A 26,557-nucleotide genomic window follows, 5' to 3' on the forward strand; every position below is an offset into this window, starting at 1 on the left:
GGGTGAACTGCAGCCCAGGACTCAAGCACCTCCCCCTGCTCTGCTTAGAGCCTGCTCAGGCGGCAGGTGGCAGGACCAGGAAGCAGCTCGGGGTGGGGGTGGGGGGTGCCACGAAGGCCCCAGCCGGCTGCTTACCGAAGCTGTCCTGGTTCCAGCTGTACGTGTGACACCTGGCCACAGGGATGGGGATGGTGCGGAGCTGGCCAGGTTTGGCAGTGTCTGCAAGAACAGGGGGACGGGAGGTGAGGGCTGCAAGGGGCTCACAGAAGAAACCAGCAGTGGCCACACAGCTGGACTGGCCAAGGCTGAGTGGGAAGCTGGCTGGCCCCCAGCTAGCACCTTCTTTCCGCCCTCGGGGGTGGCGGAGCACCTGGATGACGATAGCCTGGGTCCCCCATGGGCTGTGTGGGGCAGAACCACTGGCCGACTTGGAATGCTCACCTGGGGGCTGGCACGGGCCCTGGGGAAAATGCACCACGCTCTCCCAAGAGCCTCACCTAAGACGCCGGGAAAGCCAGCTTTCTCTCCCACCGCCTGCAGCCTGGTCCTGAGCCACTGCCGGGCCTCGGCTGCGTCCCCGATGCCAGAAGCCAGCTCCTGAGCTTCCACAGTCTCCGTGAAGATGTCTTCGAGCTCGGCCAGGCTCTTGGACTAAAACCGCAGGAGGAAACAGGCTTGCCCCCCGAACCAAGGCTTAGCTGCCTGACTTCTCGAGCTCCTAGGGTCTTTCTTATGGCGGCCGTGGCCCATCTCCTCCCCTGCCTCGGCACCCACCTCCCCCCAACACCTGGCTGGGGAGCCAGGCCTCCTCCCCGGGCCCCTCTTCTCAGGAAGTGGTCACAAGAGAAAGGCCCAGAGCCAGGGCACTGCCGAGTTGGGGGGGTGTGCTTCACAGCTCCCCACTGCGGCCCAGAGAGGGGAGGGGGCTGTCCAGGGCCACACGGTGGACCCGTCACAGACCTAGGAGTAGCAGCCTGTTCCCAGCCCACCCAGCCCATGCCATCCTCCGAGGCTCGTGCCCAGCCCCCTGTCTAGGCTGCCACCCACCTCTGTCGGGACCCAGCGCGACAGAAACCTCTCAGTGCGGCCAGCCCTCCAGCCACTGCCCTGCCGTGTCAGCCAGGGTGATGCTGAGGCCCGGGGCCCCAAGCACGTACCTGCAGCCTGCCGTGCAAACTCGGGAGGTCACAGTGGGCCCCGAAGGTGGCCTGGAAGGCATGCAGGAGCAGGGTGGTGTAGGCGCCATGGGGCGAGTGCCCGGGCGTGCTCAGCTTGTTGGCCACAGCGAGGAACTCGGCCTGCACCTCCAACGGGTTCAGCAACAGCACGGTGCTGGGGACACAGAGGGCGGGCTCTGGGTGGGTGGGGACGGCGCAGCCGCACCCCTCACGTCTGGTGCCCTGGCAGAGCTACTGGGCCCCACCACGGCCTCCAGAGCACGCAGGCGGCAGCTGAGGCCAGGGGAGAGGCAGGGGGCTGGCTCAAGGGTCCCAGTTCCAAGGGCAAAGCTTATGGTCCACTCCCGAGGATTTTTCAGGCAGTGTTGTCAAAGGACTTTTGAAAGTGGGACTTCATTTTTACAAAAGAAATTTTACCTTTATTTTTATATCAACATTTTTCCTACAGAATATCAGAATGGAATGAAGGAGGACTCACGGGGACTGCTGTCTTAGGGGGGATGACTTCGAGCCAGGGGCTCATTTTGCAGGCTGGCCTGGAAGTTCAGGCTAGGGGTCAAGGCTGCCTGTGAGTCTGCAGCTCACAGGGGACCCCTTTTCTAACTCCCGAAAGCCCATCACCCCAGCTTGCACAGGGCTGGGAGTGGAGTGTGTGCCCAGCCCCCTCTGCCTCTCCTCTCCTGGACCCTACACTCCCTCTCCGGGCCAGCCTTTTCGTTCTGTTCATTATGGAAAACCTCAGACAGACCCAAACGTTAAGAGAATCGTGAACCCCCCAAGGTGTTGATGGCTCAGTTAACAGTTAATCACACATGACTGTTCTCACTTCGCCCACATCAGCCCTCCGTCGCTGTATTTTCTCGAAGCGTGTTCGAGACATCACATATCCCAGCAGTAGAGGCTTTGGTGTGAGCCGCCTGCACTGCCCCCTCCCCCAGGTTCCTTCCCGCCTGCCTCTGTGGATGGCTGCCCCGGGTCGGGGCCCCCTGCCCCTGACGGGACAGAATCCCCATTGTTTAGGGGAGAAACTAATGTTGATTTCTCTATTTGTCAGAAAAAGGGGAGAGGCCTGCACAGGTGGTCCCTGCCTGAGCCAGTTTCCTTCACTGACTGCTTGCTCACTCCTTCCACACACACGTGTGTGTGTGTGTGTGTGTGTGTGTGTGTGTGTACAGTAGGCTTTCACATAAAATGCACTGTTTAGGGGCGCCTGGCTGGCTCAGTTGGTGGAGCATGACCTCTTGCTCAGGGTCATGAGTTCGAGCCCCACAGAACTCGTGCATAGAGATTACTTAAAAAAATAATAATAATAGGGGCGCCTGGGTGGCTCAGTCGTTAAGCGTCTGCCTTCGGCTCAGGGTGTGATCCTGGTGTTCTGGGATCGAGCCCCACATCAGGCTCCTCCTCAGGGAGCCTGCTTCTTCCTCTCCCACTCCCCCTGCTTGTGTCCCTCTCTTGCTGGCTGTCTCTGTCAAATAAATAAATAAAATCTTTAAAAAATAATAATAATAAAAAAATAAAATGAAATAAAATAAAACACATTTTTTACTGTAGGTCCTCATCAAAAAAAAGTTTGGAAAATGCTACTTTAGTAACAGGCAGAAAGCACATGGGCTTTTGAGTAAGACCGAGGCTTAAATCCTGGCTCAGACGCTTACTAGCTGTGTGACCTTTGGGAAGTAACACTTGGCCTCTCTGACCTCCAGTTTCCCCATCTGAAAAGTGGGGGCAAGGTGAGGTCATGTGTGCCCAGGACCTGGCACGATCGGTGCAGGTGGTGTTTAACGTTTGTTTTGTTTTTTTAAGTCTCAGAGCCGTTTAGAACTCGGAGGAAAACCCCTCAGCCCAGAGAAACAACCTTATGTACAAAGCATCGGCCGACTATTCTAAGGCATTCCTGGTCCTCTCCAAGGCTGTTGGTGGCTGGGGGTGGGAGTGCAGTGATGGAGGGAAAGCCAGATGCACGGGGCTGCGGGTAGGGGGATGGCGTGGGGATGGGGGACCCCGTGGGAGCACTCACACGGTAGAGCTTCGGTGACTTCTAATGGGCAGGCCCTGCTCGGCCCTCACCAGTCGCTGGTAGGTGATTCCTGTTGCCAAAAAAATGAGAGTTGGTAGGTTTACTGCTGCTTCGATAGTCATGGCCTCAGGCCTTGCAGTGGCCTCACACCGGCCAGGCCAGCGAGGCTGGGGGCCCCCCGGGATGAGGCTCAGGCCCCATGCAGCTCCGCTCCCCAAAGACAATGGGTGCAGCACCTGAGGCTTTGAGGCGGCCGGCCTGAGGCTGCCCAGGAGGTCCCTGGCCCTCTCGAGGCCCAGGGGCTCCCCCGAGGGTGCCTCTGCCCGGCTTCCCACGGGCTCTCGGGGCAGCTCAGCCTCCCTGCTGCTGTCCCTCCGAGGTTGAGCCCTGCCTCTGTCCCCAGGTCACCCCCCCTCAGCCTTTTTCTCCAGCCTTGAAGAAACCAAACCAGCCAAAAGTCTCTCCCTTGCTCCTGCAACCTGACCCAGGTCTGTGGCTGGAAAACAGACTGTCCATAGTAAGGATTCAGTTGTGCGCCCACCACAGTGAGATTAAACAACACCTGGCCCTCTTCACAGACAAGGGCAGCAGAAGCAGGGGCTGGGATTTGGGGGCAGGCAGGGGTCCCTGTCGGGAGGCAAGGCTGCCCTGGAATGGCTGTGAGTTGGGAGCAGGAAGGCGATCACCTCTGATAAGGGCAAAGCCACGACTGACAAACTGGGGTCAGAGACAGCAGCAAACAGAAACGCCATAATTTTTGTTCGGTCAATGGCAAAAAAAAAACCCAAAAAACAAACAAAAAACCCCCACAAAACCAGGTTATGCTGTTCTCATTTAGGACCTCATTGCTTTGATTTGGGGGCCTTTTGCTTGATGTTTCTCTTATGTAAATGTCACACATTTAGAAGTTAATGTTATGTCTATTTTGATAGGAAAGTCCCCGAAACTGGCGACCGCTACCAGGACCTGGGACGCCACCTGGTGGCCACTCACGTGCATGACAGAGACAAGCTCCCCTTCCCGCTAGTGAAATACTGTGGTGCAGACTTCGCTCACCCAGTCTTCTCCTGACCCTTCTGCCCATGGGATGGCCTCCAGCTCTGCAGAGCCACCAGGCCTGGGGGGAGTGAAGCGAGACCTTGCCACCCCCGCTCCTTCACTGCTCTGCCCACGGTCACCGCGACAGGACCGGTCCCGCTCTGCCCATCCACCCAACACACCCATCCCCCTTCTTTACCAAAGGAGCCCTGGGCACTGGGTGATAGGTCACATTTCTCAACCTTCCTTGCAGGTATTGGGTGGGGCTTCTGGAAGACCCCTTTCTGCAACCCCCACTTTCCTCCTTTCTGTTAACTGGAATAGGGCCATGATGGCCGGAGCTCCTGCAGCCATTAGATCACCAAGTGGCATTGAGGACAATGTATCCTGCTAAGGATGGTGGAGCAGAAAGAAAGCAGAAGCCTGGTCTAGAATGTTTGTGGGACCCCTGTGCCAACCCTGGACTGCCTTCCACTGGAATTTTCTTTTTTAATATAAGGAAAAAAATAAACCCCTATGAGTTTCCACCAGTGTTATACTGGGGTTTCTGTTATGGGCAGCCCGCTTACTTCTGACTCATCCCACCCTGTGATTTCTGGAACAGCAGCTCCCCACTCCTTTCCCTACATCTCCCCCTGTGACTCCGTGATACAATACATACATATGTGGTCGTAATGTCCTCTTTCAGTTCCAGGATCCTATCCAGGGTCCCACATTGCATGGACTTATTTCTCCTTAGCCTCTTCCGCCTGTAACACTTCCTCAGTCTGTCCCGGTCTTCCGTGATCTTGACCCAAGAGTCCTGACTGGCTACAACAGATTGTCCCTCGATTTGGGATGTCTCCTGTCATCCCAGGATTGGAGTGAGGCAAGAATCTTTGACAGGAACACCAGAGAAGTGGTGTTGCGTCCCTCCTAACTACTGTTTTTCAATCATAAAAATCTCTTTCATTGATGTTGTGCCATCCAATACTCAAATTTTTAAATGTTCTCTGTATTTTTTTTTTGACAGACCACTTTTGGTCAATTATAATTTCAATTATAATGCTTTCTCCTGCTACCTGCGTCCCTCACTTTGGGTTCTTATCAAAGTGAGACCCACAACCGGCATCTGAAATGGGGGTAGTCTACGGGACCGAGCTCTTAACCCGCGGGGTCTGCGTTAACTCCGGGCAGTTGGGGTCAGAACTGAACTGGGTCTTGGGACACTCAACTGGTGTCTGGAGAGCTGGAGAATTCATGTTTGTTTGAGGTGGGGGAGACCTACGCATTTGGTGTGGGAGCGTTCTTGGAGGAAAACCCCCATCTGCTAGTCAATGATATTTGACTTTCCTTCAAGGGATCTACACCTTTTATTCCATAATCCGACACCAAAAAAAGTATGAAATGCAAATGTCTCTGGTCAGTAATGTCCCAAGACAACCTTATGGCCACTGAAGAATATTCAGAATTCACTTGCCACCAGCTGATGGGCCAAAGTGACAGAATCCAGGTTTGCACCTGAAGGTCAAAGGGTTGAAGGCACCAAGTGAAAGGAAAAGCGGCCGAGATTGCCCAGGGAGGAACGTGCTTACAAAACGGCAGCTGGGACAGCCCGGGGTTTTCCCGTCACACACAACTCCTGGCCTCTGCCTCTTGGCAGAAAGAGCTTTATGCAAATGTGAGAATAGGTTTCTGGAGTCAAAGGATATGGCTTTTGGGAATCAAACAGACATAGGATCAAGGGGTGGAGCTCTTGTCAGCTCTGTGAGCGCCAGTAAGCTACTTACCCGCCCAGCCTTCGGGTTCACCCTCTGGAAGATGGGAATAAACTACATACCCAAGGGGGTGTTCTGAGGACGGAGGAGACCAACCCTTAGCAGTGGCCAGCGCATGGGAAGCTCATGGGGGAGGCAAGCATCATCATCGTCGTCCTCACCAGCAATTCCAGCCCTACTTGTCACAGGGAGCTTATGTAACCTGTCCGAGGTCATCGGCTAGGAAGTGACTAAGCAGAGGTATACCAAGGCCCGTGTTCCTTCTCTCACACCTGACTTCCTAGCGCGGGCAAGACACATTGAACTTCTCTGAGTCTCGGTTTTCTCATGTGTGAAATGGGAAGAATGTTGCTTTTCCTTCTGCTCCACAGGGCCGTGGTCTGGGGGAGGTGCCATCAGTGTGTGCTTTGGAAACTGTCCCGCGACTCACGGATGGTGCCCGCTGTCGTCCCTCACGATTACGGATACATTCTCTGCAGGCAAGTACTGTGGTCTACACAGCCGGGCGGGGGCTTGGAGTAAATACCCAACAAACATGTGGGCTGAAGCGAGAGGGTTGTGGTGGGCGGGAGCTGGCAGCACCGACGGGAGGCTTCCTGCCACCCCCAGACGAGAGGTGGTGGGCCACCCTACTGGGGTGGAGTCAGGAAGAAGGGGGAGGCCCGAACGCTTGATAACCTGCCCACTTCCTCTGCCCACCCGGCCACATCAAAGCAGGATAAACTGTTTCACTCGTTGCCATGGCAACCGGCTCCCTAAGGCTCCATGGGTGGAGGGCCCTTGCTAGGACCTGTCTCTTTGACTACCACTGCCCCATCCATCAGCAACGTGAGAGCCACGGAGGCCAGCGTCAGCGTTCACAGTGCTCCAAGAGCGAGGCATTATTATACTCCCATTTTACAGATGAGGAACAAAAGCTCCTATAAGTTAAATAACTGTCTGCCACCATGGCCCCATACCAAGTACTGGTAACCACTATGTGATTCAGCCTCGGCTTCTCCTCTGAGAGTTCAGTCCATGGCCTCCATTCCAGCCTCCGCCCCGCTGCCTTCCTCAGCAGGGAGAACTGGGGACGGGGACACTGTGCAAGAAGGCAAAAATATTCGCACGTGCCGTAACAAAAGCTCGCTACGGCCCTCTCAACAAGGCCACTTTGGGATCACGTAGGAGAGGGTAATTTAGTTTAATTTACTAGTCGCCACTGACGAGGGCTGAGGTTCTGTGAAGGGAGAGGGGAACCCACGAGTGTGAGACGATTGAATAGATTTTTGTTCGGTAGAAAAGCGCACCCCACAGTTTATGGCGTTATCTCCCTCTACGATAGTAACTAATTTCGTATCTAATTCTGCAATCTTACTCTGGTTTATCGAGAAACTTCTTTCAGGCTCTCATACCCCCCTTCAACCCAGCTCTGCCATCTTGCGGGTTCCCTCCGTAATGAGCTTGGTGTCTTTGATGAAGGCTGGCTACGTGTTTGTACATGTTAGGGCTTTTTTAACTGCTTGAAAATGACTCTGACGTGTGAAAGAGTCCACGATTCCCTATTTCGGTTCTGCTTTCCCTGGAAGAGGACGCGTTCCTAGCACAGGCAGCCTGGCCAGCGCCGCCCTCTCCACACAAGCGCTGGCCTTCTCCCCCATCACTGGGACATCTGAGGCATCATACGGTCCCCCAGGCAATGTCAAGGGGGAAGGCGCCCAGCAGGGAGTGACCGGGCTTCCTGGGGTCCTCTGCTCTGAGTCCAAGAACCCTCATCCCATCTCCAGCTCCCACTGCTGCTCTGTTAGAACCCCGCCATCCCAGTGTCAGGCCCTCACCCTCCACAGCCTGCCCTCCATGCCACACCTGCTCACTGGGCTGCCCAGAAGAGAGTCCCTGCTCAGCTGCCCCCCCCCAATATCTCCAGGCATTGCGTGCATTCAGTGGAGAAGAGCCAGCTGGTTCTACCTGACATTGAGAAGCCGTGTCCCTGCGTGCAGGTGACGGCCTCCCCTAGCCCTACATCTCCCGTACCCATTTCAAAGGAAAAAAGAATCACTTAGATCTTTGATTATCCACTGAAGGCCCTGCCAAGACATTTGCAGTTTGAATCCTTTCCATCTACATTATAGAAGGGAAGAAAACCTTCGTCTTCTTGTTAAAGGAATTCTGTCACCATCAAGAAGCCCAGACGCGATGCTGATCTGTTGGTTTCGGGGAGCAATTGGAGGAAGGAAGGGAATGGAAGAGATTAACCCTGAACTGGCTTGTTCACTTAGGGTGCCTTGCAAAGTTAGACTGGCAAACTGTCTATTCATCACATGCCTAAGCACCCCTCCTCGTCCAGCACCTTCTCCGCAGGGCCTCCCTGGTTTCTAAATTCCTCCACCCAAGTCTCTACCACGCAGCGAGGTCCCAGGAACAGCTGGGCTTTGGGGCCAGCCAACCCTAACCTGTGCCGGCTCTGCGCCTTTGTAACCGCAGACGGCTGATTGGTTGGGCAGACAGATCAGCGGATTGGTTGGCAGGAGACAGATAAGCTGATTGGTTGGGAGAAGACAGATCCATGGATTGGCTGGGAGGAGACAAATATGCTGATGGCTGGGAGGAGAGAGCTAGGCCGACTGTTTGGGGGAAGTCAGTTCAGCTGATTGGCTGAGGAGACAGCTCAGCTGATTGGCTGCGAGGAGACAGCTCAGCTGATTGGTTAGGGGCAGACAAATCAGATGACTGGGGAAGGAAATCAGGAATCCCTGCAAAGGAATTCACACACAAAGGTTCAGTCCTGAGCTCTCGAGGGTTCCAGGAATTGTGGGGGAATAAGATTTGGTATTCCTGTCCTGTGTGTGTTCAGTGTGTATGATGAGAACTAAATGCTGTGGGCATTGAACAGGGTCTGATACATATATAAATTTAAAAGAAAAAAACCCCAAAAATGAGATTATAATATACATAGTATTTGGGGGAATTGCTTTTTAACTCAACACGTGACTGGACATCTTTTGCCCTCAGTAACTCTGTATCTACATCTTTACTGATCGAATAGCTACATAAAACCTTTATATTTTACGCTGTCAAATCTGTCAGCCTTATCTTTTATCATGTTTGCCTGGGGGGTGCTGTTTGGTATCTCTTCTCCACTCTAGGTGGTTCATGTAACCGACTTTTCTTCTATTACATTCATGGTCTCGTTTTCCACACTTCAGCTTTTAATCTAGCTGAAATTTTATTTTATGTTTGAGATAGAACTCTTAATTTTGTGTGTGTGTGTGTGTGTGCTAGAACTGTAACTCAGTTTTAATGGTCTGTCAACGGTCCTGATACCATTTATCAAATGACCGATTTGATTCATCGCTGGTTTCAGGATGCCACTTTGTCATATAACAAGTCTGTATATATTTAGCCAGTTTCTAGCCATTCTATGTTGTTCCATTGTCTTATCTCTTCTTATACCAACAGTGCATGATTTTAATACCCATAGCCTTATAGTTAGAGTTACAACCTTCAAAGACCTAGTATGGGAAATACCCCATTCTTCTACTGTAAGAATCCATCAATACATACATGATAAATACATACGGAAATGCTACCGGAGAGCATGTATTCTTTCAGATAGACTTTATCTATTTGGGTAAATTTTAAAAAGATATGGTTGGTATTTTTTTTTTATCACAGTTGTATTTATTTCCATAACACCTGCGGCTATTACAATTTTGATTCCTGCCAACACGTCTCCTAAGTTACTTGTCCTTCAGCTAAGTTTGTTTCTCTATGTAGGTAACTCACATCTCTCGTACTTTTTTTATATATTTAGTTGCTATTATAATTTTTCTCCCCCTCACTATGTTCTCTTACTGGTTAATGCCATTAGCTACTTGTTTGCTAGTTCTGTCAGTTCTTTGGGTGACTCTCTTAGTCTTGACAGACAAGCAACTGTTCGATCTGTGCATAATTAAAATGTTACCTTCTCCAGAAAAAGAAATATTCTTTATTTTTGCCTTTTTGCATAGGCAAAATAGGTATAAGCACAAAGAGGAAGGTTATTGACTTAAATGGAAATGCGTCTAGCATTTCACTGTGGGCTGTTACCTCCTTAAGAATCCTTCCAGGTGTTAATAGTTTCCATAGATTAGAGGGGTTTTGAATATTAGGAATGGATGTTGAATTTTATCAAATATGTTAGGAGCACCTATCAGAATGTTTACATGACATTATTCCTTTGAGCTACTGACCTTGATGAATTACTCTATCAGGCCACCTGGCAGTAAATCTTACCTGCTTAGGTTTTCTCTTGCTCTAGAACAGTTTGCTAGGACCTCATTTTCGTGTTTATTCGAGCACTGCGATTTTTCAAGAATTCCTCCTCTTCAGACCCCACGTGTGGAAACTTGGCCCCAAGCCCTTGTCCACAACTGTCATGGCGCCCATCAACCTGTCCATTCCTAGAGAAGGTCACTCCCCTGACCAGAACTGAATCGATCCACACATGCATTTCCCTATTTGCTCCTGAGGCAAAGAGGACAAGCAAGGGCCTCTTGTCAGTATTGTGGGGGCCTCTCTGTCTGACCTGGGCAGTCTCGGAGACCCTCTGGCAAGCCAGAGCACAAGCACAGACCATGTAGTGGGGTCTCCTTGCCTTGAAGCCCTGCTCAGCGTCCCCTAAGAATTCCTCCTTGAGTTACCGCCTGTGCGCACTGCTGTCAGCCATCAGACGCTGTGTGTGCCATGAAGGCCCCATGCACCTGCCACGCCAACACTCACCTGGGGCCTTGAGTTCAGCATCGATGAAGGTGAGCAGCTCCTGGTAGATGCTGCAGTAGGGAACAGGCCAGGTGAGGAACCGGTGGTAGGTTCTGGCTGCTTTCAGAAGGAGATCCGAATCGGGTGGGAAGTGTGGCGTCTGGATGGAAAGGGAGCAGCAAGCAGAGAGATCTGGGTGAGAGAAAGCTCACTGATATTCTAGAACAGACCCTGCTCCTTTCTGGAATGTTCCACAGAAGGCACTCTGTTCCTGGCAGCAGTACATCGTGGGACAAGGTCAGAAAGAACCGGAAGTTACTCACCAGGAGTGAGTTACGGATGGGCAATATGGCACCCGGGGGCCCCTCTACCGTAAGGGCCACGTTTTCACCATACATAATGCCCAATACATGACAGCACCTCTCTGAAGAGCTGTCACCCGGGAAGTCAGCCTAATGGTGCCACTGCTGCCACTCATTTGGGGGAACGGTCTTCAATGCCTGAACCACCTGTATTTACATATCCCCATTTGAAGCAAAAGTTTATGCTTGGAAATGGATTGGCTCCCACGTATGTGCGGTGATCTGATGCCACCGGTCTGGTGAAGACAGGATGCTCACACCAGGTGAACTGACTACTGGGGTACAGAATGGGGTGGACCGAAAATCTCCCAGCAGCATCTGCGTCTCGGCTCGTGAACAGGCTGTGGATGGCAGCAGGCCCTCCACGGGAGTGCAGACGTTCCAGACACCACGGCGTCTGCATGGAGTTCTAGAAGCCTCTCACGGTGGCCGCTCAGAAGCCATCAGAGGGTTGACACCCATTTCAAGGTCCCCACTTGACAGCTTTCCTCTCTGTGTTGTCTCTGGAGCTGTGAGGCCGTCCCTCCCTCGCCCCTCCCGCCTCCCCAGCCGGCTGGTGCTGGAACTTACACAGAGGACAGTGGAGTAGAAGAGCAGGGCCAGGGGGGCGAGAAGGTCATAGGTGCCCTTCTCCTGGACCTGCGGACGGGACAGAAGAGGAACATGAGGGTCATCACAGGTGCAGAACAGAGCAGTGCTTTCTCGTCCTGTCCTTTCTTTTCTTTCTTTCTTACAGGAAAAGTAATGTAACCAAAAGACAAAAATTTGGGAAATACAAGTTAAAAAAAAAAAAAAAGTACTCACAATATCCCCCCTCCAAATGCAACCACAGCTAATGTCGCGACGATTCTCCTAACACCATTTTTCTCTATGTACTTTCCTCTGCAAACATGTAAATCATAGTGTGTATATTTCTACTCCTCGTGCTTTTTACCTATTATTATTATTAGAAATGAATTTTTGGAGGCGCCTGGGTGGCTCAGTCGTTGGGCGGCTGCCTTCGGCTCAGGGCGTGATCCCTGGGTCCTGGGATCGAGCCCCACATCAGGCTCCTCCTCTGGGAGCCTGCTTCTTCCTCTCCTGCTCCCCCTGCTTGTGTTCCCTCTCTCGCTGGCTGTCTCTTTCTGTGTCAAATAAATAAATAAAATCTTTAAAAAAACCCAAAAAAACAAAAAAACAAATGAATTTCTGTTTTGCTACGTCATCCCTAAGACCACCTCCCCCGCTCCGCTCCTAGTTATGCATTTCCTTTTTCTTTTTTTAAAGATTTTATTTATTTGTTTGACAGAGACAGCCAGCGAGAGAGGGAACACAAGCAGGGGGAGTGCGAGAGGGAGAAGCAGGCTCCCCACTGAGCAGGGAGCCCGAGGCAGGGCTCGATGCCAGGACCCTGGGATCATGACCTGAGCAGAAGGCAGACATTTAACTGACTGCCCACGCGCCCCTGTTGTGTGTTTTCTGATTTTATAGATTTTTTTCTTGATGTCCCAATATTAGAAGTGCTCAGTTTTTTTCCTTGTGGATTTTTGCTTAGGCATGCAAGCAGCATGTAAATATTCACATATATTTTTTGTTCTTTTCTCTGAAGCTTCGGTTTCTTAAATGTAAATCTTTAATCCACTTAGAATTCCATCTGCTGTATGGTATGTGCTAAGAAACTCACTCCGAATTTTTCCAAATGGTTAGTCGATTTTCACTAAACCATTTAATAAATCTTAATGCAATTTTTTTTTGTACCTTAAAATTTGTTTATGCCTTTGGGTAACGCCCATCTTTTTATTACCTGCATAATATTTCTTCTGCTAGACCTCCAGCGTTTATTAGCTTCATTTTGGACATTGGAGATTATCTTCTTGCTGTTTTAAATCCTTCTGCAATGCACATTACTTTGTGCACGTTACTTTTTTCTATAATTTGGACTGTTTCTCTAGGTTTGAGTTCAAAAAGTCGGATCAACGGATCAAAGACTATAAACGTATTTCTGATCTTTGAAGGGCATTCCCAAGTTGCTTTCCAGAAGGACTGTGCCAATTCTAATACGCCGTACGTACGAAAGCACGGGTTTCACTCTACCCTACCCTGCATTGCTCGTTATAATTTTTTTGCTAATTTGCTAGGCAAAGACTGTCTCATTATGGTTTTAATTTGCATTTGTTTTATTGTCACCGAGGCAACGTTTTTTACATATTTGTTTCCAAGGTCTACATATTCTTTGGTACATCAACTCTTTGACCCACCCGCCACCCTACATACACACGTGACTTAGAATTCTCCGGTCAACGCGCTCAAGGTCTCAGCCCCTTCTGGAACTCGTGGGCGTTGAAGGAGCAGAGAAAGCCCCACCATCTGTGTTGCGCTCTGCCGGCTCAAACTGAGAATTCTCCTTCTCTTTACCCTGAACCATGTGTCTGACACACCCGCTGCTCCGGCCCTTCTGCAAACCCTCCCCGGTTTTACACGGCAGTTGAGGGTTGCGTTTATAAGTTAAATACCCCAAAGGTGGTTTAGCTCTTCTCAGTTGGTCTGCTTGTGATCAGGGTTTAACAGCACCAGGTAAATGGTGGTGCCAGAGCTGGGACCTTGGGTGTCTTGATAAACCAAGACTTTCCGGGGACGGCTGAGAAAGTCGTATGTCTTCCAACTCAGTCATGTATTTAAAAAAAGGAAAACGAAACAAAACAAAAAAAACACTTAAGAAGAGAATTCTTCATAAAAGAGACAGGATCCTCTTTAGGGACTCCTAGCTGTTCTGGAAGCCCAGCCCAGCTGAGCCTTAAACACACCCCTCTTCTTAGTCATAAAAGCCTATTTATTATGGACCTGCTGTTAGACAGGGTCTCGCCGTTTAATCAGTTTTCTCTTCTGCGTGTACTTTCAGGCATCTTTTCATGGAAAGGAAGTCAGGGGAGCTTCCTCCCTCCTTTCTAGTCAATACCTGGACTCACAAGCAATGTCTGTCTTTTTTTTTTTTTAAGATTTTATTTATTTATTTGACAGAGAGAGCAAGAGAACACAAGCAGGAGGAAGAGCAGAGGGAGCGGGAGAAGCAGCTCCCCACCGAACAGGGAGCCCAACTCAGGGCTTGATCCCAGGACCCTGGGATCATCACCTGAGCCGAAGCAGACGCTTAACCATCTGAGCCACCCAGGCCCCCCAAGCAATGTCTGTCTTAAGAAACAGCTGAAATGGGGCACCTGGGTGGCTCGGTTGGTAGTGCGACCGACTCTTGATTTCAGCTCAGGTCACGATCTCAGTGTGGTGAGATCAAGCCCTGCCTCAGGCTCGTGCCTGGAGCCTGCTTAAGATTCTCTTTCTTCCTCTCCCTCTGCCCCTAACCTGCTTGTATTTGCCCACACACACACTCTCTCTCTCTCAAAAATAAAAAATAATAAAAAAATTTTAAAAAGCAGCTCGAACTCAGAACCCCAGGTCATGAATCTCACAAATCCTCACCTTGTTACTGAAAGGACCACAAGCCCTTCCCAGAAAACCTCAATGCAGAAAAGTCGGGGGTTCCCGGTGCCTTTGCCAAGCCCCCCAGAGCCGATACTCCGTGGGGACCGTTCCCCCTGCGTCTCTGATGCCCGGCCAGCACTCACCTCTCGGGTTTTCTGCAGGATCTGCTCCAGGAGGATGAGGAAGTGGCCCGGGTCCCTGCTGACCAGCTCTTGCAGGCTCCAGCAGTTCAGACACAGGCCAGCTGGAAAGGCAGAGAGAGGCAAGAGTTCAGCTTAGGTCTGGAGAGCAGTGGGAATCCCCGGGGGGGCACTGCACGGGGGCACGCCTGGCTAAGTCTGAGAAAACGCTGGATCGACAGTCAACTCTGTCACGCCTCACCGAGACAAGTGTCTTCGTCCTGCAAGAGACACAGAGGCCAGCCGGGATCCCCTATAGGCCACGATGCTGCGGCTCTTGCCCCTGGAAAGCTGCCATTCTTCCACAGCCTCCCTGCCCCGGTTTCCTGCAGGGGGTGCTGGAATCTGCAAGGGGCAGGGAAGGAGGGCAGAAGCAGAGGGTTCTGGAACAAGGAGAAGAGGAGCCGCGGCAAGCTCCACCGCCGGAAGCAAGAGCGAGGCTCTGATGGCCAGGGGGCTTCCCAGGACTGCTTGGCAGGGGAGCCCAGGAAGGGGGAAGCTACATCCCCTTATCTTCTGAAAGCCAGAGTGGGCACCTTGTCATTCTGTAACTTCCCCACACCTCCTTACTGTATCGGTCTCTGTTTCCCCTGCAGTCAGCAAGGGTAAACCCCTAGAAATTAAAGGGGTGGTCATGGGGGCCCCTGCGCGCGTGCGTGTCTGTGTGCATAGTGGAGGTCAGAGCAGGGCGAGGGAGGAACCATCCATGAGTTTCACGGAGCTTGATCTCCGGTGCCTTCTGGTGCACGGGCTCCTTCCAAGGTTGGGGAGACCCTAATAGCGTTTTCATGTGGACACAGGATTTTGTAAAATTGGCCAAAGTCAGATATTTTTGTCTTCTTTACCTTACTTCTTTCACTCCCCCACTCCCATTCTATATGCTTTGGCTCCGTCACACCTTAGGTAGGAAGCAAACTACCATTTACTGACCACCTACTGTGTGCCGATAAGGTGCTAGTCTCTTGCATACACTCTGGTCCACTGAGCCTCCCATCCTCCCTTTAGGAAGTGGCTTCTGTTGTCGCTACTCTCACTTTATGGACCAGGCAGTTGGGGTCCTGAGAGGTTAAGCAACTTGCCTGAGGTGATAGCAGCCGGTGAGAGGCAGTTTTAATCCAGATCTGTTTAATGCCAAAGACCAAGGAAAGCCTCTCAGAGGAGGGGACACTTGGGCTGAGACCTGGATGAGAAGAAGAAGCCAGCTACCTGACATTCTGAGGGAAGAGTTCCAGGCAGCAAGTGCAAAGGTCCTGAGGTAGGGGAGGGAACAGTTCCAGGCAGCAAGTGCAAAGGTCCTGAGGTAGGAAGAAACCAGGGAAGGGACCAGGTATGTTCAAGGAGCAGTGGCCACTATCTCATGGGGTAGTTAGAGAGACAAGTGAGATATGGGATGTGAACAGTCTTAGAAGTACTAGAAATTATTACAAGTAGGCATCAGTCTTCAGGGGTACAACTGCCCCAGACTACAGATAAGCCCGTCTCTCAGTCCTGGGAAACAGGTAACATGGAAGCCTCCTGCTCCCTAAAGCTCGGATGAGATTCCCCCTTGTCCTACAGGGAAAAAGGAAATGGGGCTCTGGAAGGAACCAGAAACCGACTAAACGGAATTCTGGGGCGAGCCAGCTACGAATTCCTAGCTGTTTCTTTTGGAATCAGAGGTTTTTCTAAGCAGGACCGATACCTTCTTCAAGGAGCTGTGCTTCTGGCACATGCAGAGAAAACAAGATACAGACAGCCCTGAGGAGGAGGAGGAAAATATCAGGGGAGGACAGACAGACTGCCATATACTGAGGGCTGCTGGGCCGAGCACGGGCCCACGGGAGGTCCGTGGGCTTGCAAAGTCACACACACGGGGCTGGATCCAGAACGTGCCGGCTTCTGTAAGCACTCCAGTGCTCACCGTAGCCCCTGGGGCTTTCTTGGGCCCCGCCAGCCCCACCCCTGCCCCCCAGACCTACCTGACCAGGAGCTGGAGCAGCGGCTGAGGCTGAGCCCATGCAGGCAGCGCTCCAGGGCATGCTGGATGCGGTCCTCCGTGCACGTCGTGGCCCCTGGCTGCATCCTGAGTCATCGCCTGCACGGGGGACAGACACCAGTCAGCCAGGAGAGCCCCAGGCTGGGGGAGCAAATGGCCTACGGAGCAGACGGCAGAGTCGATGGGCACTCGTGGCCCAGCTCCATCAGCCCTGCCATAGCTCCACTGCCCAGGGCATAGCATGGAGGCGGGGAGCTTCCAGTCACTGCGGCCCAACGGCACAGCGATGCAGGCAGCGAGGGGCGGGGCTGCTGCAAGGCCCCTGTCCGCCTGCCCCACTGGACAGTGACAAGTGTCCCCATGAGTGCCCGGGAGGAGCCGGACCCCAGTGGGCAGGAGGACTCATGGAGAAAAATCAGAATCACTTGGGGAGGGGGCTTTTTCTGTGTTCCCCCAGGCCCCGGGGACGAGCAAGGAGAAGGCTGCCCAACCTCAGTTTCTTTCTCTGCAAAATGGGCATACCAAGGCGCCGACCCTAGAGGACCGTTGGGAAGAAGGCCACAGCGGGTGCGCCCGGCGTGCTCTCGAGACACAAAAGCCATCCTGCACGGGCTTTGGCACACGCCCACTTTCCCGCATTCACCCCTTCCAGGCAGACCCCGTGGCTGGAGAGGAGCCGAGGAAGCCGCGGTCCAGCTCTGTGGGACTGGGGACGGACCAGGAAACCACAAGCAGAAGCACGGAGCTCAGAGCTGAGCCATGCAAACGACATGCAAAACTGCGAAATCCGAACGCGGACCCAGCTGCATGACTGGAACCCTCGGCTGCGGGGGCCCCACGTAGGAAAATCTTCACACTTCCCCAGCCCGGGAGGAACCACACGCCCGAGGAAACATCAGCCCTCTGTGAGCTGTCCAGCGTCTCCCCACCTCAGCGATGTCCCCGGTGGGCTCTGCTCCCCGACATCCGACACAGACACTGAACAGTCTAACAGACCAAGAAAGAGGTCATCGCAGAAGGTGATGCTGTGAGGATAGTTGGTGTTGAGGGCAGGCCAAATGGGGAGCCCATGCTAGGTTGTCGGGAAGCCTCCCCGAAGGGACCCTGAAGCTGGACAAGGAAGCGAGAAGTGAGGGGAAGAACATTCCAGAAAGAAGAGACAGCATGTGCAAAAGTCTGGGTGCAGGGATGAGCCTGCCAAGGACAGAGACACTCGAACGGAGGGCCAGGTCCCCCACCTCCTGGCTGTTGAGGTGGCAGACTGAGCTCAGAAAAACCTCTTACTGGGGATTCAGGACCATGCATGCTGGGTGTTTCCGTGAGCAGCATCCGGCAGCCCAAAGATGTCCCTGGGCCGTTCAAGGGCAACCTTCCCAGTCACCTTTGGGCCTTTTGTCTGCGGACTCCTGCACGGGTAGCCAGGCAATGAGTCCACTGCCATTGAGCCAGACTGGGCAGATTGCAAGCTTCCCGGCCCCTGCTTCGCCTGCCATGGGTGTGTGCGGACTGGGAACAGACCCTTGTGATGAGGCCACAGCCTTCTGCCTCCAGTGCAGCCCCAATACAAGACCCTCTCCAGCTCAGTCCTACCCAGACTCAGGGCCACCAGTACCTGTAGTGGGAGCTGGAAGCTCAGGCACCTTCGAAAGGATGAGTCTGGGGCCTGGATGGTTGGCCCAGATGGCATCACGGACCCTCTGCCCCGCAGGCTGATTTCTCCCCGTGCACCCCAGGTGGGTTCTTGGAAGGAGCTCAGAGGTTGTCCCCCCCCTCTGCCCCCACCTCAAGTCCCGCGTTTCACAGAAGGGGAAGCCGAGCCCCAGAGACGGTACGCAGCAGCCCGGGGGTGGGAGCCCAGCTGGGAGAGCCAACACTGGTAGAAGCAGATAACCGTGTCAAGGACTTCTGCAGTCCCCGACTGTGGCTGAGGCCCAACTCAGAGGACAAAAGGTGCTCAATGACCCACCAGCTCATATTCTAAGGAGTCACGGTGAGCTGGCGGGGGTGGGGGCCAGTCACTCGGGGGGGGGGGGGGGCTCCCTGGGAGGGGTCCATCTAGAACCGGCACAGCTGCCTACCTGCCCCCTGCCAATACAAGAAGCCTGGGAGGTCATGCTGTCAAGCATTCCAGAGGGCTCTCCTTTCTCTCCCCCAAGCTAAGGGCAGGGGGCTTTAAGAGAATCCCTTCTTCAGACTGGACGCCTGCCCGGCGGGGAGGCTGCCATTTTGTTGTCACGTGACTCTGCTCGGCCAGCACCCTGGTTTCTGGGCTCACTGCAGCCGTGTAGGGCTGAAGAGGAAGAGCAGGGAGGGCTGCGTGCAGGCCCAGGGCCGGGTAAGGAGATGCGAGCGTCTTGTGGGGAGGGGGAGGGGTGGGAAACTAGCAACAAAAGCTGGACCGCAGCTCTTTTGCTGGTACTTGACGCCCGGAGGGCTCCCAGCGGGGTGAGGGGAAGTTAGCAGCAAGAGGCTGACGGGTGGCTCACCTTTGCTGTGGTGGATGGAGAGATGGGTCACCTGTGGCACAGAGAAGTTAGACGACTTGCGTAAGGTCACACAGCGAAGAGGTGGCAAAGCCAGGATATGAACCCAGGGAGTCTGGTCCTGGCCGCTACAGTGCGCTGTCATTATAGTCAAGATGCCAGTTACCAGAAGAGAAAGAAAACCAGCTCATGTTCACACCCGCCAAAATGGAGACTCAGTTAGGTGTAAAATGATCTTGCTTTAAGAGACCTACCTTCCCAGCTGCTAGGAATCTTGAGCCCCCCATGTCTGTCTACACCAGCTGCCCACACTCCAGAGAGGGGATCAGGACTCACTACTCGCTGAACTGGGCGATCTCTAGCCTGGAGCAAGGGCTGAACAACACCGACTGGGTTTAAAGTCCCCTCCACCCAGTCCCTGCTGCAAGGGACAACTGGGTTGTGTCACAAGGCAGGGATGAGTCACTCTGCCCTATTGCATCCCACTGTAAACCCAAGATGCAAATGAACGTTTTCTGCTTCTGTTGCACCCCTATCCTCAGGGGTCAGCACACAGTGTCCTGGGGCTGCTATAAGCAGCCTTCACAGCACCCCCCAACGTCTGCTGGCCCACACTCCTTCCCTTCTCCAGGCCCCGAGACTCCCATCTCCCGGCCTCAGTGTCCCCGGTGGTTCACGGAAGACAATCAAGGCCTTCGCCACGGATAGGCCAGGTATCCCCAGGGCACGGGCACAGCTTCCGGTAACCCTGCCCCCCTGGCATCCTGACACCATCTAGAGTTTGCCCCAAGCTGCTCTGAGAGGCAGGACTTGCCCAAGGCACTGGGCCCTAGGAGCCAAGGGAGGTGGGAGCCCAGCCGGGGGGATCCTCAGCTGAGCTGCCCTGGGGGTTAACCCAGCGCACCGTGGCTCACCACCTGGTCCTTTGGCATACTCATTTCCGTTTGATGAGTCAGTCATCAGCCGTTTCTTGTGACTTGTCAGCAGAACCCTAGTGGCTTTGGGGCGGAGATGAAGGGGGAAAAAGGTGGCACTCCCTCCCTCCCCAAGGATGATGCCCTTTTTTTCAAAGACTCGGCAGGCAAGGCCTGGCTTCCCCGGGCACCTTGCTAAAAGGAGCATCTATTGTGAAATTCCAGCTGTTGCCGGGAATGGGAATGCCCCTCACCCGCAGTGGGGTCGTGTTGAAATACTCGACAGCCGGGCTTGCCCTCATCTCCAAGTTCCTCTTCTGAGCCAGTAAGGGTGCGCCTTTACTGGGGACCCTGAGCAGAACAGGGAGGCCTGGAGTTTGGGGGGCGGGGGGTGACTGCAGAGAGCACAGAGGGAGACCTTCTCTTCACATGTTGACCTGACCTCATGAAGCAAGACAGGGTCATCTTCCCAAATGTGTAGGACTAGTCGAAGGTCTGCCTGGGTCCGACTTTCCTGGGACTTTCCACATGGGGCTTCTTTTCTTGGAGGATTTCTCAAACACTGTGGAATGGCAGAGGTAGAGGGCCTACATCTCACAGAGGGAGAAGCATGTACCTGCAGGCTCTGAGCGCACATGGCTTCCCTGCTGTTCTGAACTACTCCAGGCCCCATGCTTTGAAGCCTTAGCTCCACAGGTGGGAAGAAGAGAGGAACCAAGGCACGCGGGCCTGCACGGACCCCGCCCGTGTCGGTCCTGCGTCACTCCTCCCCCCTGCCCCTTCCTACTGTCCCCTGTGGTTTGACCTCCCTTCTCTGGCCCCGCTTTTCTCCACGTGACTGTTAAGGCGGAATCTCTTCTGCGACCTAATTTTAAAACTTCTCACCATCAAAGCAGGAAGGGTGCCCCCGAAACTAAAGATATTGGGGTAAGAAACAGGGTGAAAAGGAGAGGGGAATGAGATGGGGAGGGGGAAGGGCAACACTTCTTGGAGGCTCTTGTTATGTCTCCCTTTGACTCTTAGAACCACAGCCAGATTTTTACACACCCCAAATGAAAATAACTCAAGTCAGCTAAGATTGTGGGGGACAGGGGAACAAAACTCCAAAAAACACAAACGAACCCAACTGCATTATAAATAAGTAACACAGCCACATTGAAAGGGACAGGGGTTAAAAGAGTTAAACAGAGGAACTTTGGAAAATAGTATTTTGACTGGATATGGTAAAGCTGAAGACAAAAAGAACTACATACGTTGTTTTCTAATGATTAAACCTGTTTGCCAAAGGGACGTGTAGTTAAAACCTGGAGACTTCTTCATGTGTGTGCTATGACTAAGCAAACAAGTAAATATATCATAGATAATGAGAGCCAGCTCTTCCCTGTTGGAGAAAGAAGTTACAAATAAGGAATGGGGGAAATCTAGAATGAACCAACCTTATTGGACTGGAGTTGGAGAAATCAGCATGAACTCGTGGTTTTTAATGTATTTACACAGAGATACATTCAGAAGTGAAAAAGATGTGTGTATGCTCGCATTAAAATGCACATGTATATTTTCTAGTTCCGCTGAGGGAGCCAGGAAATGACATCCCAGTAGCAATGAGTACATCCCGTGCCCAGGTCTTGGTTTCTAAATACCATTCTCCACTCAAAGGAACCAGGGCTCCTTAGAGAAATGGCTGATTCCAGGACCGGGGCAGGAAATATATAAGATGAACCTGGAACATCTTATAGTGCCAGAAAATAAGTCATTCCTTGAAAAGGGATGGGAGTGTCAGAGGATATGGGAGCCAGCTTGAATGAGCTTCCGATGGCCAAAGCCAGGACAATTTTAACGGCAAAATAAATATGAAAGTGTGAGATTATAATTTGTAGAATGAAATAAATACCCATGAGGCCACACTAATGTCATAAACAGTTGAATAAAAGAATAAATGGAGAAGGAACAGGTCTTCTTTATGAAAGAAAACTAATTAATAAATGTGACTAGAATGAGAAAAATACAAAATCACCATTAGGCAAACATCACAGTAATAACCATCCTCGGTATGGATGTTAAAAATCTGTGGATGAAAATCTGAGTGGGGACAGGATATTTGCATAGTCTCAGAGTATTTTCTCCAAGAAATTAATTGATTACACGGGAAAAATAATAATTTCACAGTGGAAAAACCCAGCACCACCTTACCCTCATGATCCAAGTTAATATCACCAATAATTAGACATGTCAAGATCGTATCTCCCCTGAGATGGTGCGCTGAGAGGGACCTGATGTCACTTCTGTAGGATTCTTACCAAAAAATGCATAACCACAATCGAATCATGAAAAAACACTGTATAACATAACCGACCAGTTCTCACCAGAATGTCAAGGTCATAAAAGATAAGGAAAGACCGAGGAACTGCCACAGATTGGAGGAAATTGAGGAGATACAAAAACGAGACACAACGTGGGATCCTGGATGGGACTCTGGAACTAAAAGGAGACATTGTAGGGGAAAACGGCTCAAAGCCTAATAAGGTCCACAGTTTAGTGAACAGTATTGACCAATGATCGTTTCCTGGTTTTGGTAACTGTACCAAGTTACGTGGGTCGTTAACATTAGCGGAAGCTGGGTGAATGGCCTCCATAGTTCTAAGACCCTTTACATAGCCTTACACATCCTTTGAACACACTTCCGCGTGGTTATTCCATGCCTTGCTGTCCTTCATTACCTTGTTCCAAGTTCCCACGTGGCGTGTGGTCACAGTTCCTAGTTACTGGTGGGTGGGCCAGTGCAGGGCTAGCTGCCTCCCCCCAACCCAATGTTCCTCAACTGGGGTGGAGAACCTCTGGGGCTCTTGGAGGGTCTCCGAGGGCTCTCTGTGAGAATACTTACACTGTGTTCTCATTTTGATGGCCATCTAGAAGTCAGTAGTTACTACATTTTGGAGCACCCTGATGACACCTATGACCAAACGTTACGACAAAAAGTCGATGCCTGGGTTGCCTTTGAGACCATCACCTAAAAGGACAGAGCATGCCAGGTGTGTTCTTGGGGTTTACTACGGCTCAAGGTTGAACACAACGAGGTGACAGAAAATGTTTAGTAAAAGGAGAGACACAGGATCTGAGGAGAAACCAGAATATAAATTAATGGAAAACGTTTTCTAAAAGTGCCTGACGTGTAATAAGCACTCAGTAAACGCCATCTATTAGCTATCAGTGTGCTTTCTTCACTTAAACAATTCTATGGCCCACTTCCAGATAGCTCTGAGACTGGGCCAAGAAATAAAAGACACACCCGTACTCGACTATTTGACTAGGAAAGCATCCTGGAGACCAGTAGTGCAACCCTCCCATTCTACAGGTAGGAAAATGAAGGCTCTGAGCAGGGAGGGGCCTTGCTCAGATTACAAAGTGGCAAATCTACCACTAGACTCTGAGCCTAGAACCCAGGGGCATCATGGCACCCTCTTGCTCAGGTGGGAGTCAACCTCTGCCCGTCCATCAGTGAGACCTCGGCTCTTCTCCTCAAGGTTATTTCTAGAACCCTTTTCTAAATTTCTTTTGGAGTTATCGTATCAGTATTCAACTCCTTCAAGTGTCAACTTTGTGAAATTTAGGTTTTCGGACAGCATCATTCGTTTTAATCAAGACTTAAAATTTTACTAGCCAACATCGGGCTCTAGAATTTCTATATAAGTTTTTAAAAATTGTTTCTGAACCTGCGATGTTAGCCCATTTCTTAATCTAAATGTTGTAAAATTTGTTTTCTTTTAAAATACAGAGCTGGATTGGATTTGTATTAAATATTTTTGCAGTACATCACAATTCTTTAGATAATTCTTGTTGACATTCACAGCAAATGTGATAACTATGAAAATGGCAATGTTTGGTCGGGGGGGGCGGGGAGGCAGCAGCTTTAAGACTGACTTACTCCATTGCTTTCTGGTTTTTTTTTGTTGTTGTTTGTTTCTTTGCTTTTATACTATGTCACCCCTAGTTATGACTTCTTTATTTTGATTCATCCCTTGCTCAGCTGGACCATTTCGAGTAACTTCAGGATGAGTGTGTGGGTGAGGTAGTTTCTGAGACTTTATATGTCATGCGTCATTTCAATCGCGGAGGCTCACGATGAGTTCTACCTTCGCCGATTAAAGAACTGGCATCATTCGTAATTTTTTCACCTTCAAAATGTTTATAGAAACCCAAAATAGTCAACCAAAGAAATGGCTGCCACGAAGAGAATTAGGGAAGGTGGTACAAATATAGAAATTGGGTGCAAGATAGAAATTAATTATTGCTCCATTATACAAATAAAAAACAGAAGTTGCATTGGAAAAAAAAAAGACCCCACCTCTTATAGCAAGAAAAAAATAATAAGGGAAAATAAGCTTTAAAAATAGGCAAGATTTTAACGAAATAAAACTTTCGAGGGACACCAAAGAAGGCAAATAAATGGAAATACATATGCTATCATGAGATAGGAATATTCAGTACCAAAGAATTAATTCAAAATGGATCAGAGCCTCAATGTAAAGAGCTTCGGTGATAAAACTTTCTGAAAAAAACGTAAGAGAAAGGCTTCCTCACACTGGATTTGTCAATGATTTCTTGGCTATGATACCAAAAGCACAGGCAACAAAATAAAAACAGATAAAGTGGACTTACAGCAAAATCTAAAACTCTGTGCATCACAGACAAGAGAGTGAAATATTCCCCTACCGAACGGGAGAAAATGCTTGCAAATCATGTAGCTGATAAGGAGTCAATATCCAGAATATACAAAGAATTCCTACAATTCAAGAAGAGCAACAACAAAAAAATTTAAAAACGGACTTGAATAAGCATTGCTCCAAAGAAGACGTCCAGATGGCCAAGAGCTCATGAGAAGACGCTCAACATCACGGATCAACAGGGAAATGCAAATCAAAACCACGAGAGGGGCGCCTGGGTGGCTCAGTCGGCTAAGCGTTTAAGCGTCCGCCTTCGGCTCAGGTCACGATCTCCGGGTCCTGGGATCGAGCCCCGCGTCTGTCAGGCTCCCTGCTCAGCTCCGGGTGGGGTGGGGGTGGTGTCTGCTTCTCTCTCTCCCTCTGCCCCCACCCCCGCTCATGAGCACTCTCCCTCCCTCTCTCAAATCAACAAATAAAAACATCTTAGAAAAAACCAAAACCCCACTGAGATACCACCTCGCACCCGTTACGATGGCTATTATACACAAAACAAAACACACAGAAGGATTAGGGAGGATGAGGAGAAATGGGAACCCCACTGCCAGTGGGGATGTGAAATGGTGCTGGTGATTTCCCCAAAAATTAAAAATAGAATTACCATATGATCCAGCAATTCCACTTCTGAGTGTATGTCCAAAAGAACTGAAAGCAGGGACTTGAATAGACCCTGTACATTCGGCATCCTTATTCACAACAACCAAACAGGAGGAGAAACCCCAGCATCCACGGACAGGTGAATGCATACACAAAATATGGTGTATACCAAAGTGGGATATTCTTCAGTCTTAAAGACGAAGGAAATCTGTCACACACTCCAACATGGAGGAACCTGGAGGACATCGTGCTGAGGGAACTAGGCCAGTCACGAAAATAAAAATACTGTCCGCGTATATGAGGCACCCCGAGTAATGAGATTCATAGAGACAGAGCTGAATGCTGGTTGTCAACGGCTGGGCAAGGGGACACAGGTGCAGAGTTTTAGTGAACTAGACACTTACCAACAGTGAAGATGGCCAATTTTATTTTACTTTTTTAAAAGATTTTTATTTATTTATTTGACAGAGACAGAGCACAAGGAGGGGGAGCGGCAGGCAGAGGGAGAGGGAGAAGCAGGCTCCCCACTGAGCAGAGAGCCCCACACGGGGCTCGATCCCACGACCCCGGGATCATGACCTGAGCCGAAGGCAGATGCTCAACCCACTGAGCCACCCAGGCTCCCCGAGATGGTAAATTTCATGTCATGCGTATTCTACCACGACTTTAAAAAAGGAATAAAGACATAATTAGTTGACATCTTTGCAGTATTACACAGGAATGTCAACATGTCAGCTCTCCGTCTGCGTTAGCCTAGAGAACAGGAGGGAAGGAGAGAGGGTGGACAGGCAGACAGACAGCTGGCTATTCCCAGTGGCTGTTCTGTGTCAGCTACCATGTGGGGCGCTTTCACTGGATGGTCTAGTTTAATGACCATAATCACCCCATGACATAATCATAGGGCTCGGCAGTTCCTGCAGCTCAAGGAGAGTCAGCCATGCATTGGCCCAAGTTCTCGAGGTCGCAGTTGCTCTGATCCGGGTTGGAGGCACGTCCAAAGCTGGCCTGGCTCCCAAAGCCCACCTTCTTCCCTGTGCCGTGTTCACAGGAAATCATCCCTGCTGTTTTCTAGATACTCAGAGGGCTGAGTATATGGTTGCGCCTCTGCATTATAATTCGAGGCTTCCAGCGAAGACATCCTGCACACAGATTGTCTGGATT

The 26,557-nt window shown here is 51.1% G+C and overlaps 1 protein-coding gene across 4 annotated transcripts in view; it reads right to left on the reverse strand.

Annotated features, from left to right (window-relative positions):
- PIK3R5 (phosphoinositide-3-kinase regulatory subunit 5) overlaps positions 1–26,557 on the reverse strand; it is a 63,836-nt gene that overhangs the window by 5,900 nt on the left and 31,379 nt on the right. For 3 of the 4 annotated variants that reach the window (XM_087867607.1, XM_087867606.1, XM_045797270.2), the window contains exons 2-9: positions 16,668–16,783; positions 14,674–14,774; positions 11,645–11,713; positions 10,734–10,872; positions 3,199–3,268; positions 1,158–1,332; positions 498–651; positions 136–219 (exon numbers count right to left, since the gene is read on the reverse strand). In XM_087867607.1, coding sequence (XP_087723733.1) covers positions 136–219; positions 498–651; positions 1,158–1,332; positions 3,199–3,268; positions 10,734–10,872; positions 11,645–11,713; positions 14,674–14,774; positions 16,668–16,770 — 895 coding nt within the window. In that variant the 5' untranslated portion in view covers positions 16,771–16,783. Of the gene's footprint in view, positions 1–135; positions 220–497; positions 652–1,157; positions 1,333–3,198; positions 3,269–10,733; positions 10,873–11,644; positions 11,714–14,673; positions 14,775–16,667; positions 16,784–19,170; positions 19,306–26,557 lie in introns of all 4 variants that reach the window. The other variant, XM_045797268.2, reaches the window with a different exon arrangement.

Source organism: Ursus americanus, chromosome 14 (genome assembly GCF_024610735.1).
Source record: "Ursus americanus isolate L20-20 chromosome 14, mUrsAme1.1.p, whole genome shotgun sequence".
Taxonomy (NCBI): domain Eukaryota; kingdom Metazoa; phylum Chordata; class Mammalia; order Carnivora; family Ursidae; genus Ursus; species Ursus americanus.